At 42.8% G+C, this 15,219-nt stretch overlaps 1 protein-coding gene across 4 annotated transcripts; it reads left to right on the top strand.

Annotated features, from left to right (window-relative positions):
• Window positions 1–8,682: 8,682 nt before the first annotated feature.
• Window positions 8,683–15,015, top strand: LOC147439911 (aspartokinase 2, chloroplastic-like). 4 transcript variants are annotated; one of them, XM_086485638.1, is made up of 13 exons: window positions 8,684–9,294; window positions 9,565–9,647; window positions 9,731–9,771; window positions 9,868–10,022; window positions 10,366–10,518; window positions 10,604–10,699; window positions 12,716–12,832; window positions 13,014–13,133; window positions 13,212–13,304; window positions 13,376–13,492; window positions 13,602–13,718; window positions 14,577–14,639; window positions 14,731–15,015. In XM_086485638.1, the coding sequence occupies exons 1-13, from the start codon at window positions 8,845–8,847 to the stop codon at window positions 14,860–14,862; spliced, it is 1,737 nt and encodes a 578-aa protein (XP_086341764.1). In that variant the 5' UTR covers window positions 8,684–8,844; the 3' UTR covers window positions 14,863–15,015. The 4 variants fall into 4 exon arrangements, with proteins under 4 accessions (XP_086341766.1, XP_086341765.1, XP_086341764.1 ...); XM_086485637.1 differs by having other exon boundaries at window positions 13,376–13,498; XM_086485640.1 differs by lacking the exons at window positions 14,577–14,639; window positions 14,731–15,015 and adding an exon at window positions 13,811–14,246 and having other exon boundaries at window positions 8,683–9,294.
• Window positions 15,016–15,219: the final 204 nt, after the last annotated feature.

The following is a 15,219-nucleotide window of genomic DNA, read 5'->3' as shown; positions in this document are numbered from 1 at the left end:
GAGTGCAAAATGCTTCATAAGCAACAATCTGTGGAATATGCATGCCGTTCCAAATCAGCCTTTGCTAAACACTAGGGCCCATAACACCTAGTGTGCATGCATTTAGCAAAAACTAACCGAACCTATATATCCATAATGATGCTTGCCAATACGTATGGCAAATGTGATGCGCCTAGCACGCAATAAAAGGAATGTAAATAGTTCTGAAAAGAAACTAAATACTTTTAGTTGCAATCTTTTGCAAACCTTGCTGAAACGTCTGAATCACAATAGAAGGTGAAACATTGATCACTTCTAGATACAAACAATGAAACTTTTTCATTAACAGCTCATAGCCTTGCTATATGTATAAACAACCATCTGTAATGTTGTTTAGCAGTACTTGTATCTTAACAAGTCATTCTAAGTATCCGACAATTTCTGGCCACGAAATTGCTCCTGATACGTCGTGCTAAAAATGGTCTAGAAAACATATGTGATCAGCACTTAGGGACTTTGTCGTGACACATATTTGAAAAAGGGGGCGCCAGTGTCAGTCCCAGAGACTCATATTCGCCACATGTGGAATATGTCTCAACTAAGGATGTCTGAAAAAGAACATCTTACAAGTACAAGATGTACTTGTGTGTGGAGGTAGCTCTAAACACTTTATGACAAGAGTGAGAGGGACCCTCATTCATTGCTGCACACTGGCTAAACCGAACTCCTTGAGTTCCTAAACCATGTTGTATCCCATGTGACAACATGTGCCAAATTGAACCCTACAAGTAGGTTCGTAACAACATAAGGCAGAAAAATAGATTGGATACTTGGCCCAAAATACTTTGTGTCGACATGCCCTTGGCATGACTCTGTAACATTCAAGTGTACTTATACGTCTTGAAAAACCAAGCAAAGCATACTAAAAATGGAATAACACCAAATCAATAGATGCATACTTGGATATTTGAATGTAATGTTCACTTACCCGTATTCAAATGGAGAGGAGCACGTCCCCTACCTAAAAAAACAAACAACATTGCACTGGGAAGCCTGGGTGTTGCCTTTGCAATCCAAGCTCTTGGATTAGAATCTACGTAGCCAAACCCCTTGATAAGACTCTTTGTAGAAACTGCTCAACTAGCAGATAACGGTAACCAACATAGTCAACCGTGTAGGTAGTATGTCCATAGACACAAGTAAGATGCGTAGCTCGTGTAACAGCCATGTTGTCTCAACCGTTTGCTGCCTCTAGACTCCATGGTATAGATCAGCTGATGTAAGTGTAAGAGTATCAAAAACTCAATTGCACTAGAAACATGTAGTGCAAAAATGACACCCGAATCCTCCGAAATAACAAGACTCTTGCTTGTCCATTAACGTCAATATGTTCGATGTGTACTCCACTGGGCAAATCCGTTCAATCCTAAAAACAATCACCCAAGGAATGCCAATAGTTGGGTCCTACCCAAAATCTGACAATGGCTCTTAGCCAGCCTGTATGTGGCTCCTAACCCTTACAGCAATTAGTGTTCAATCGATAAACTAATGAAAACTACTGTGAATGGCATCTTGGCCAATTTCTAGCTGAGAGTTAGAGCGTCTTGGCTCATGTTAACTCCCAAACAAAACATGGAGCAAAATATTCGTAAAAGTTTTTGTTGGGGTATAAAGCCCAATGTGGTCGCCCAGGTAAGTGGGCGGGCCGCCAGGTATGTACACATGTTCTTTTGTGAAAACCTAATAAGAACTCACTATGCTCTACACATTACAGTAGAGCGAGTTCACCATATCATCGTGCTCTTCTTCTCGCACTCTCTCTCGCGTCGCACTTCCGCTCGTACTCCTTCAACTGGTATCAGAGCTTAGATCGAGGCTCGAGGCAGCACTGCAGGAGGCTAGAGTCACCAGCTCAGATTGGAGTGAAATTCGACAAGAGAAGACACGGCCCCAAATCTCGTGGGAGAGACCGAAGACCTCGGTGTGCTCATAATTTCATTCTGAGGTCATCTCGGCCACCGTTCGGCTTCGACAAAGTTCTGCGCAAGCCATTTTCGACTACGTGGTCTCAGCGGGTGCAGATCCGACTCTGCAAATTTGGGGTTTTCGGCCTACGACTGCAAGTGCTGAGGATATCGACACTCCCAGAGTGTTGATTTGTGGCTGTCTACACATCGAAGGACGGCTCACAGTTCTTGGAGGCGTGTCACATACGACACGGGCGCATCTACACACAGTCTGTAGGCGACATCCACTAGTTCATCAGGTAGCTTGTGTTTGCTGCTTGATATTCCAGATTTCATCCTGACATTGCAGGTACTTCCACAAGGGATGTATTGTCAGAGATGATGTATGTTTGTTGAGGGTTTGCTGGCTGTGAGTCATGCAGCAAACAACCGCCGCAGCGGTTACAACATACAGTGGGAAATTTGTGGATGTATGACTTTGTGGGAAGTCTATGTACTGTCAGATTTACTGCAGCCTTTGTTGAGGGTCGAGTGAGGTTTTATTGAGCTGGGGGATTCTCGAATGTTGAGATCCTTTTGGTGATACAAGTCTTGGAGCGATCCCTCGAGCACCGTTGGATAGGCAGCTAGGATGTATTGACTGTGAGTTAGACAGTTGGGATTGCATCTTTGCTTTACTGCCGTTGAGGCATTGTCGCAGTCTATGCTTACAGGACAATGACAAGACAGTCAGAGACAGTACAGGTGCAGGACAGGTTTACCCGCAGCTTACAGTGTCAGAGAGACAATGTTTTTGAGCTGTTTTTGGTTTGTTTTTTGAGTACACCAGAGCCATTTTACAAAGGAGACTCTGTCGAAATTTATGCAGAATATGAAGCTTTTTTGGTTCATTTGACAGGTTGATATTGGTTCAGAGGTCAGTTTACAGGGGAAACTTTGCCGAATTTTTCCCAGGAAAGTAAACCACTGTGAAGCGTAGCTATGGTTGGATCAAAGGACACTGCTCTTTACAATATCGAGAAGCTGGATGGAACCAATTTCCCATTGTGGAAGCAACAGATTTGGCACGTGTTGGTACAAAAGAAGCAGATAAAACCTATAAAGCTCAAAGGGATAAAACCAGAAGATATGGACGAAGATGAATGGAGTGAAATGGATGAATTGGCACTTTCTACCATTATGCTGACTTTGGCACAAAGCGTTTACTTCACTGTAGCAGACGAGATGTCGGCTTATCAAGCATGGTTAAAGCTGAGTGATCTTTATGAGAAGCAGAGTGCAGCTTCACAGGTATACTGGCTTAAGAAGCTTGTTGATTTGAAGATGAAAGAAGGGACACCTATGTCCAATCATCTGAATGAATTCAACACAATCTACAGTCAGTTGTCAGCTCAAGGTGTCAAGTTTGATGAACCTGTTAGAGCTATGTTCTTGTTGATCACATTGCCGGAAAGTTGGGACACTTTTCGCACAGCTTTGAGTAATTCTGCACCTCCAGATGGTTTGAACATAGCAGGTGTAGAAGGAAGTCTGCTTACTGAAGAAACCAATAGAAAGACAATGGACAAAGGCAAAGGAACAGCCTTAGTTGTCAGGGGAAGGACCAAAGAAAAGTACAAAGGTGGAAAGAGGAATCAGTCTCGTAGCAAGTCCCGCAGTGCTAAAGGCAAGAGTGACATAGAATGCTACCATTGTGGCAAAAAGGGTCACATGAAAAGAGACTGCAGAGAATGGAAAGCAGAAAAAGGCAAAGAGAAAGCTGAAGACCATGGTGAGAAGAACAAGTCCTCAGTGAAGATTCAAGAAATAAATGTGACAAACACTGTTGCAGAGGATGACAGTCTAGTGTCAGGAGACATCTACTTCTTGAAGAATACAATGGACTCAACTCTTCTTACAGCATTTGATGGAAATGCACTGAGTGACTGGATTATAGACTCAAGGGCATCTATTCATGTGTCTCCAAACAAGGAGTGGTTTACCTCTTATGTGACCACTAAAGATCATGTTCGGCTAGGCAATGGGCAGACATGTGAGATCTTAGGTGTTGGAGATGTTCAATTGAAGTTTCGGAATGGCTCTTCTTTCACGCTGAAGAATGTGAGACATGTTCCCGCAATTACAAAGAGCTTGATCAGCACAGGTTTACTTGATGATGCTGGCTACGTCACCACTTTTGGAAAGAACATGTGGAAGATATCCAAGGGTTCTATGACAGTAGCACATGGAGTAAAGTCTGGAGGACTTTACATGATTTATGTATCAAATGTCTCTAAAAATGTAATCAATGTAACCGAGCAGTCGAACGTTTCTTTGTGGCATAGCCGGTTAGGACATATGTCCAAGAAGGGAATGGAAATCTTGTCTCGTTCTGGTAATTTACCTGGCTTTTCATTTAATGATTTTGAATTCTGTGAACATTGTCTGTATGGTAAGCAAGCACAGCAGCCACATAAGCATAGAAGCAATAGAAGAGATACACAGTTGGCACTTGTTCATAGTGATTTGTGTGGACCTATGCCTAACCTATCTCTAGGGGGAGCTTCTTACTTTATGACATTTATAGATGATTAGTCGACGAAAGTATGGGTTTACTTTCTCAAGCACAAGGATGAAGCGTTTAGTGTTTTCAAAACGTTTGTGACACTTGTGGAGAATCGGAGTGGCAAGAAGCTTAAATGCTTACGCACTGACAATGGTGGAGAGTATGTTTCAAAGGCCTTTTAGGACTTTTGTGAGTCAAAAGGTATAAAACGTGAACTTACTGCTCCTTACAATCCTCCTCAAAATGGTGTTGCTGAGAGGATGAATAGGACCATACAAGAGAAGGTCAGAAGTATGTTGTCTAATGCACAGCTGCCAAATGGGTTTTGGGCTGAAGCTATATCAACAGCTGTTCATCTTGTAAATAGATCTCCTAACAAGGTTTTGCAGAAGGATTCAGTGCCAGAGATGGTATGGTCAGGCAAAATGCCCTCATACAAGCATCTCAGAGTCTTTGGCTGTGAGGCATATACTCACGTTCCAAAGGAATTTAGGAACAAACTTGAGCCAAAGAGTAGAAAGTGCATCTTTCTAGGCTATGGTAATTCTGGTGAGATGGGGTACAGACTTTGGGATCCCGAATCCAGAAAGGTTGTCCGCAGCAATGATGTTCACTTTAATGAATCCAAATATCATTCTAAACCAGAGAGGGTTGAGGAGATTAGAAGATTTGTCTTCCAAGAAGATGGAATTGCACGTGCAAGACAAAATGTCAGGGCTCAAGAGGAGCAAGGACAGGATAGAGTAGCCTGAGCCACCTATTGTGCGTAGATCTGGACGTGTCACGCGACCTCCTGATAGGTTTGTTCCATCTATGAACTATGTCATGTTGACTGATTGCAATGAGCCTTCATGTTACAAGGAAGCAGTGCAAATGAAGGACTCCGGGAATTGGCAATTGGCCATGCAGTCAGAGATGACAGCTCTGCATAAAAACAAGACATGGAAGCTAGTTAAATTACCACAGGGCAAAAAGGCTCTACCTTGTAAATGGGTTTACAGGTATAAGATCACCGCTCATGATAGTCAGCCAAAGTACAAAGCAAGGCTTGTTGCCAAGGGCTTTAAGCAAGAACAAGGCATTGACTTTGATGAAGTCTTCTCTCCGGTGGTCAAGATGACTACATTGAGATGCTTTCTTGCATTGGTTGCCATATTAGATTTGGTGTTGCACCAAATGGATGTCAAGACAACGTTCTTGCATGGTGATTTAGATGTGGAAATTTACATGCAGCAGCCAGAAGGGTTTGTTGAGAAAGGCAAGGAAGATTGGGTATGCCAGTTGTTAAAGAGTCTTTATGGCTTAAAACAATCACCGAGGGCATGGTACCATAAATTCCACAAGTTTATGCTTTCTCAAGGCTACAAACGTAGTGAGTTCGATCACTGTCTATATACAAAGAAGGCTAAGGATGGTAGTTGGCTGATCCTTATTTTGTATGTGGATGACATGTTGATTGCTGGCAAGCACTTGGAAGAAACTTTAGCTTTCAAGTCAAAGATGGCAAGATCGTTTGACATGAAAGACATGGGTGAGGCAAGTCATATATTTGGTATGCGCATTGAGAGAGACAGATCAAAGAAGTTGATTTGGTTATCTCAAACAGAGTATATTGACAAGGTTTTGCAACGTTTCAATATGGAGAAGGGAAAGGCACTGAGTGTTCCATTGCCACCATATGTGAAACTTAGCAAACAAGATTGTCCTGTGTCTGAGATAGAACAGGCTGAAATGGATAAGATTCCATATGCGTCTGCAGTGGGTAGTTTGATGTATGCAATGATTGCTACTCGCCCAGACATTGCATTTGCAGTGGGAGTAGTAAGTCGATACATGTCAAACCCAGGCAAGAAACATTGGGAGGCAGTGAAAGGAATATTGAGATACTTGAAAGCTACAAAGAGTATGCGTATATGCTATGGGAGTCAGGAGCTAAGTGTAAAGGGTTTTACAGACTCAGATTATGCAGGTGACTTAGACAACCGAAGGTCTACGTCAGGGTATGTCTTTACATTGGCTGGTGGAGTAGTATCATGGCGTTCTAGATTACAAGATTGTGTTACTCAGTCTACTACAGAGGCTGAATATGTTGCAGCATTAGAGGCATGCAAAGAATCAATTTGGCTTAATCGACTAGTAACAGATTTGGGAATCAAAGAAGAGATGCCTGTGTTATATTGTGATAGTCAAAGTGCTATACAATTGGCTCGCAATCCAGTTTATCACTCAAATACAAAGCATGTGGATGTGAAGTATCATTTCATCAGGGAAATGCTCGAGGATAAGCAACTTCAGCTTGTCAAAGTTCACACCACAGAATATCCTACTGATCTACTTACAAAAGGACTTCCCTCAGAGAGCTTTGCGCATTTTCGCAAGCAGTTAGGTGTAGGCTAGTACATCACTTTTCTACATCTCTTGTATATTAGCTTGTATAGTAGCTTCTCTCACACTTAAAGTACCACATTGGACTTTAAGTGGGAGGTTGTTGGGGTATAAAGCCCAATGTGGTCGCCCAGGTAAGTGGGCGGGCCGCCAGGTATGTACAAATGTTCTTTTATAAAAACCTAATAAAAACTCACTATGCTCTACACATTACAGTAGAGCGAGTTCACCATATCATCGTGCTCTTCTTCTCGCACTCTCTCTCGCGTCGCACTTCCGCTCGTACTCTTTCATTATTCTTCTATAGAAGATAGAAATAGAGAGAAGAAGAGCATGCTGGGCTGAGGAACCTTGCTTAAACGACTATGACCTGTATAGTTGATTGCCATGCTCTTGTGTATCTTATGCCTAACGTGCAGCTTATCGTATAAGCATGCAACGATTTTCTACTATGACTCTCTCATCGAGGGAGGGAACAGGAAAACACAAACAAATCACAAACTGACCCACTTACCGTGTATGTGGTTGTGACGACCCAAAAATCATGGTAAACAATCCAGAACTTATCTTGTCCTTGACAAAGTATCTGGTATTATAGTGGTAGCGTTCATGAGGTGGTAGAAGTGAATCCACCAAGCTAGCATGCCGTGCACACCGAATTGTAAGCCCTTGGCAAAAGGGATGGCTTCTAAACGTGAGAGCCACACCCATAAGTGCCTTGCACAATCGAAACTGGTAGGGATTCCCCATGCTGCCAGTTTTTTCAAACTTGTGTGCCAATTGCCTTGATTCCAAATCAATGGGTAGTATCTCGGCACAAGGGAGAAGTCTTGCTTTGGAAAATTGTCAAAGCACTTTGCTTTGCACAAAAGCAGTAGATTACTCAGTATATTTCGCATCGTGTGATAGTTTGGACAAGCCCGTCTCTACAACATCTAGCTCTCTCAACATCTCCTCTGAAGTATCATAAAACACTGGCTGGTGATGGGCAGTCCTAGCATTGAAGTCCCCTAGAATGATAATGTCACCATCTCTAGAGAACTCCCATATGTCATCATCCAAAATAGAAAAGAGGGATTGTCCTCTGGGTGATGCATAGACCGACATACTCGGGGGAAAGTAGCAAATAGCAATGTAGAGATATCTGCCTGTCTTTGCTTTCAATCTCACCCACATGTACCTAGCCTGCTCATCCCTGCGGGCTATATGTATCAATGGCTGCAAATCCTCTCTAAATAACACTGTCACCCCCCCGAGCCTCATCCTCTGTGCTCTAAGCGTGTCTCTTGTCTGTAAGCTATCTCCCATCTGTATCCACTGATGTGAGGCATGGATTGTCGAGGGTCTTGGTGTGTCTCAGAGTAAAAGATGATGTCTCTTCCAGTAAAGCTATCCTCAAAAGCACCCACATCAAGACGCATGGATCCATTACAGTTCCAGGCCGCCACTTTGAGTGTGGTCCCATGAGAGAGAGAGAGAGAGAGAGAGAGAGAGAGAGAGAGAGAGAGAGAGAGAGAGAGAGAGAGAACATGTACGATAGGTACGCGGACATACAAGGGCTCAATCATGCAGCATAACGTACAAGGGCTCGAAGCCTCGAATATGCACTGTTGGAGCTAAGAAAAAATCTACATAGCACTACCGTAGCCGAAGGCGACGTCGTTGTACTAGTAGATATAGCATACATTTTTTTTTGCAAAAAAAAGAAAAGAATAGATTGTTTAAAATGAATTGGTACCCCTAACTTTTACCCATGGTCGTCATTTGGCTTTGGTTGGCGCATAAAATGTTACTTTATCACCACACCATCTCACAGTGTTTGCGCGCTTTCATGAAGTGAGGCTCCGCACGACACTCGCACACAACGAGTCGTTAGGGTTCACATCCCTGCGTTCAAGCTAGAGGCATTGTTGAAGAGACGAAGAAGAAGGCAAGAGCAGAAGTGGATTCAGAAAAAAGCGGGAGGCTATGGCGGGGGAGGCCCTCGCAGCTGCCCGTGCTCACGCCCCGTCCTTGCAAGCCCCTCACAATTTGCAGACATCACAGTTCCATCCTCGCTCAAGACTCTGTCTTAGAGGTCGAGTTTTGAGCTTGCATTGGCAACGCCTCCCTAAGGTTTACAGGTTGGATCTGGGTTATTGTGGGCAGACATCACGGAGACATTTGGGCTCTACATTGATAAGAAATGATGCAGGGGTGATTGTAGCTGCTGTTGCTGAGAGAGCAAGTGTCGTAGAGAGATCTTCCAGTTTAAATGGTATCTCCCAGCAGTTTTCCGTTGTGATGAAGTTTGGCGGCTCATCTGTTGCTACTGCAGCTCGAATGCGTGAGGTTGCGGACCTCATACTAGGCTTTCCTGATGAGAATCCCATTATTGTACTTTCTGCTATGGGAAAGACCACCAACAATCTGCTCCAGGTGCCATCTCCCAAGCAATGTAGTTACTTGCGGTGCCTTCAAAGTACTTTTGCTGTGTTGTAGTTGCAATTTTTTGGATTATCGTGCACTTGTATCTTGGCACAACTTATGCTTTCTTCTTAATTTGGGTGTATTCTATGTTTGTCCATCTGTCTTTAGCTTGTTGTGGTAGATGAAAAATGCTCTTATTATCTGGTAAGTTTTCCTCAACCAAGCATTGCCAAGCGAAAAAGATGGGCTCCTTACAGTAAGGTAATGCTGCTGATTTAGGCTGGAGAAATTGCCATAAGCTGTGGAGTGGCCGAGTGTTGTACCATCAAAGAGCTCAATACTGTGAAAGATTTACACCTGAGGTATGAGTTTAAGTGAATTTCAAAGTTACAGGCTTCATGATCATCTGTACTGCATAAGAAACTTGGTTTCTAACTGATTGCAGCACAGCTAAAGAGCTTCAAATTGACCCAAAAGAGATCACAGGTATGCATGTGTGGGATGTTGCTTGCTAGTAAGTAGTGTTGGTTTACCTAATTGGCCGAATGGCAGAAGAAGGCACTAATGCTTGTCCATCTGCAGAGCTTTTGGAAGAGCTAAGCCAGTTGATCACTGGAATTTATCACATCAAGGAGTTGACAATTAAGACAAAGGATTATCTCGTGTCCTTTGGTGAGCGCCTTTCAACAAGAATTTTTGCTGCTTATTTGCGACAGCGTGGTGTAAAAGCTAGACAGGTAAGCTTAGCTTTCTACTAATTATGGTTGTTGCCTTGGGTCAAATTTGAACTATCCAATTATGACCATTGTCACTCTGTTTCTTTAATAATTTCAGTCATCACATAAGGTGTATATTCAATTCTGTGCCTTTCCTCCTTAGAACTTTGTGTGATGCTAAATTGGTCATTAGTTAAATCTCCCTTTTAACCTTGCACGCCCAGCCTTTATTTTGGGTTGTGTCTAATTCCTCATAGGCATTAGTTTATCTGTGCTCAAATAGAGCAGTGTGTAGCCTCAATTGCAGCTTATTCATTAGAATCTTGACGTTGTTGTATATTGATTTTTTTGCCATGTGTTGCAGTATGATGCGTTTGATATTGGTTTCATCACAACAGATGAATTCACCAATGCTGACATTTTAGAGGCAACATACCCTGCCGTCGCCAAGAGGCTTTCCAGTGATTGGTCAAAAGATCCTGGCATTATTCCGATTGTGACTGGTTTTTTGGGAAAGGTGAGGTCCTTGCCTCTGTATTTCTTTTGCAATCTGGTGTTATTATGTTCTAGCAGGAAATCAAGGTGTTTTTGGTGTATGACAGGGGCAAAAGACTGGTGCTGTCACAACCTTAGGAAGGGGTGGAAGTGATTTAACTGCAACAACTTTGGGGAAGGCGTTGGGTTTAAGAGAAATTCAGGTGCTAATTACATACGGTCTCTCTCTCTCTCTCTCTCTCTCTCTCTCTCTCTCTCTCTGTGTGCACAAAATCAGTTCTCGATTTCTAGTATACTGAAAACTTCTGAGGATGCCCAAAGTAGGCTTGTCCCCCAAGTCAGTACAAAACTGCATACAATGAGTTTCCCATAGGCTGAAACTAAAAAAACAGATAGAAGCTGGCCATGTGGGCAATATCAAGGATAGGTAGCGGCATCCAGAGTGCAAGGCTGGTGACAACCTATCTCGGATGATGATGTTGACGGAACATGACCAAAACAACACAAAATCACACACACAAAGAGAGACACACACACACACACACACACACACACACACACACACACAAAGAGAGAGAGACACACACACACAGAGGGCGCTAGCGGTGTCCAGAGTGCAAGGCGGGTGACAGCCTATCTCAGATGATGACGTTGATGGAGCGAAAGGTAAGCAGCAGTGCAGGCCGGTTGACTTGTAGTGAGGAAAGATGGCGTGAGTTTGTTGTAGAAGGTGGTGCGGTGAGGAGAGCTGGTTGACAACATGGAAAACACGGGGAGATGCATCATTTGGCACAGCCCTGATGAAATTGATGAATCATGAAATCACTTATCCAAACACACACAACTTTGATCAGTTGTTTCAATCGTGAGCAATTAGGTGCTAGTGTTCCCTTTTTTTAATGCCATTATTAGGATGATGTGCTTGTCTATTGTTAGGTGCAACGGAATTGAAATGGTGACAAGATCTAGACTTCACACTTCCACAAATCTTTACTTCTTTTCTTGATTGAATGTGTGCTACTTAGCACGAATGATGGTTCTTTTTATTTCCTTGCAGAGAGAGATGTAGAGGGGGAGGGAGAGAGAGAGAAGGAGAATGACACGCGATGGGGTTCCAACCAACCCTGTCAAGGGCCCCCCACACTGTTGCCGATGTTTTTGATTGCGTAAATGAATGTACACACATGCAATACCTCAAATGCAGACTCTATTGACTCAAATGGGAATGTTGCCGTGGTAACACTTTAAGATGAAGCATTGCGCACGGGAGTTTTTTGGCGATAACTCACTATTCGTGACCCATTTGATGAACGGATTGGACCGACACGTTCCTCTAACCTAGACCTACTTGCTCGTCATGCCATATGCCCACCGATTTGTAATCTATTGGACTCGTTTGGACATGCAGGCTTTGCGAACAGGCTCACAAAATTGCCGATACTAGTCCTAGTATTCTAGACATCTGATACTCCTATCTAGAGATATGTATAGAATTGGCTCTGGAAATCGATGAACATCTTGGGAACAGGCTCACAAACTTGCCGGTACTAATCCTCCTAGATTGTAGACACACCTATCTAGAGATATGTATAGAATTGGCTTTGGAAGTCGATGTGTGGCACATAGAGCCATGTGCACGTGACATCTACCCTTTCTATTGACAGGTTGTGTGGATTGGAGATCTTGGGCACAAAGAATCAATCAAACATTGTATCCACTGCTTGAGAAGAGACATCTTGATGCTTCATGCCAAAGGAAAGGGGCCTACTGAATGCCTGCTGACTGTTGTTTGTCCCGGTACTCTCGCTACGTGGAGTCAGCATACTTGGTCTCACCTATAGAAGGATCATACCTCAATTTCATGAAAAAGCACTGCAAGATCAAATTCAGTCAAATCTCTTACCTGTTTGATTGAACTGAAAGTACTGAAAGCTTTTCAGTAGAAGAGATTCCTTATATGCTGTTTAGAAATGGCTGGTAGCAGAGAAACTACCTCCGTTTTCCACTTCACGAATCGGAAGGAGGTGTGTTTCCTCTTACAGTCCTACCTCTTTTGCAGAAATACAAGTGTCCTGGTAGTTTTACAAAGTGTCATTTATTGGACCTTGGTTGGTGCCCAGCTCATTAATGCTACTTTGCTCCCTTTTTTGTCATGCTGTTACTGTATTTATATTGCTGTCCACATGGAGTTACATTTTCGTGATCGACTACCTCGACAGGTGTGGAAAGATGTTGATGGTGTCTTGACATGTGATCCCAACATACACCCAGTTGCATCACCTGTACCTTTTTTGACTTTCGATGAAGCTGCTGAGTTGGCATACTTTGGTGCACAGGTGCTTACCTTTTGGTTTGTATTTTTCTGAGGCTTCATTTTGGTTAACACATAGATGTAGTTCTTTCAAACATAATATACTTGATCACCGATTTAAGCTGGGATGTTTGTTTCTCCGTATACTCAAGCTGGTCATTAATAGCTGAGAAGATTCTGATTGTTGACTGTTTGGGAACAAGCAGGTTCTCCATCCACAATCAATGAGACCAGCCAGGGAGGGGAATATACCAGTTCGAGTAAAGAATTCTTATAATCCACAAGCTCCTGGAACTCTGATTCAAAAAATACGAGATTTGAGCGAGGTATTTGGAATTGTTCACGTTTAGTAGTCCACCTCTATTTCACTACAGTGAAGCGGTTACATGGAAAATCTGGAACAGACATTTTTGACCAGCATTGTTGTCAAACGAAATGTGACAATGTTGGATATTGTCAGCACCCGCATGCTAGGACAATTTGGATTTCTGGCAAGGGTAATGGCTCTGTGTCTATGATGTTATTTATGGTTCTTATTTCCGGGTCTAACCTGGGCAGGCAATCTCAGGTCTTCACAATATTTGAGAAGCTAGGCATCTCTGTTGATGTCGTGGCTACGAGCGAAGTTAGTATCTCATTGACTTTGGATCCTTCCAAATTATGGAGTAGAGAGCTCATTCAGCAGGCAAGTGTAGGTCTCCTTGAACTTTCCTGTCTTCTTTATCCTGTATTTATGAGAATTTGCTTTGGGAGAACTTGGCCCCTCAGTATTAATTAATGATTATTTTTGGCAGGAGCTTGACCATATGGTACAAGAGCTTGAGAAAATAGCAGTTGTAAAACTTTTACAGAAGCGGGCTATTATATCTTTGATTGGGAATGTGGAGCGTTCATCTTTAATACTCGAAAAGGTATGCCTTTCGGACTTGTGTCGTGATGGCCACTGACATTATGTGGACATTGCTATGTGCTGAGAAATTTATCAGTTGTATGATGACACCAGCTCTGGAAAGGAAGCTTATCTGAAGCCTGTGGATCGCTAATAGGGCGACATGGTTAAGATGAGGTTGGAAGGGTCTTCAACTCTTTGAAGGCGGAGGTTTTCTGTTGATGTGCTTGATAGTTTGAGCTCTGCACCGTCGTTGCAAATTAGACCCACATTTTGACACACAAATACTGGAAGCGACCTGGAGCCATCAACCTGACAATAAAATTTCCCCATACCTAAGACTTTTTTAGAACTGCTATCACCTTCCATTGAGGATCCCCCCCCCCCCCCCCAAACACACACACACACACCCGTAAATTTCCATCAGTTGTGCTTTTATTTGTTTGCTCATATCTTCGAACTTGTAAAGCACCTTAGTCATTACCTCTCAAGTAATATTATGTCGAATCACAAGTGAAAACTCCTGAAACTTAAAGCTACATTATCTTGATGTTGGGGAAACTCTATCCAGCCACAGGTGGGTATAAGCGCTGATCTATTTTCCTGTCCATCATTGTTCTTTTGCCCTTGAATAGTTTGCAAGGATGCTTGCTTGTTACTGAGATTAGAAGATGAGAAGGATCATAGGTTCTTTATGGGTTTCCAATTTTATGGGGTACAGGTCAGTTTGCAAGGATGTTTGCTCGTTGTTGAGATTAGAAGATGAGAAGGATCACAGGTTCTTTATGGGATTCCAATTTTATGGGGTACAGGTCAGGCTAGAATAGGGCTTGGGTGCTTCTAGACTTCTTGAGTGCCTGACATCTGTCTTGTCTTGCAGGTTTTTTGTGTTTTCAGAGAGAAAGGAGTAAACGTGCAAATGATCTCCCAAGGAGCCTCTAAGGTATAATTTGTTGCTTAGCAGAGTATCTAGTCAGGTCTTTCTCTTATGAGCGTAATCAATGTTAATGATGGTGGGCCTTGCTTGGATGTAGGTGAACATTTCTCTAATAGTAAATGACGAGGAAGCCGAGAGTTGTGTCAAAGCGCTCCATGCTGCATTTTTTGAGACCCCTAGTCCTGGGAGTTGCCATCTTGTTTCTGCCTCTGTTTGCTCCACCGACTAAGAGTGATTATTCAGTGTCCCTTCCCTTCAAGTTACGGGGAGGAGACACATGCGGTATTTGTTTTGTATGAGTATGAACGAAAGAAATGCTTAGGGAAGAAAGAATTGACCAAATACAAGCATTTCATTATTAATTTGAACATCCTTTTCCCGAGGTGCACTGGTTTTTGACATCATTATCAGTTCTTGCCGGCAGCTAAACAGATAGTAGTCTCTTAAAACTAGTTGCATGTGCTTCATGTTCACCGCAGAAATCATCTTTAATTGTGTGTACGCGACAGTGCGGCTTTTTTTTCCCTTTCTTACTAGTCAAATTGTTTAAAGGGCTACTTGTTTGCACATGATTGTTTAAGAATTA

This window comes from Adiantum capillus-veneris, chromosome 16 (assembly GCF_014529385.1).
Source record: "Adiantum capillus-veneris isolate H3 chromosome 16, ASM1452938v2, whole genome shotgun sequence".
Classification (NCBI taxonomy): domain Eukaryota; kingdom Viridiplantae; phylum Streptophyta; class Polypodiopsida; order Polypodiales; family Pteridaceae; genus Adiantum; species Adiantum capillus-veneris.
The sequence above is the reverse complement of the archived record's forward strand: the minus strand, read 5'-3'. Positions and strand labels throughout refer to the sequence as shown.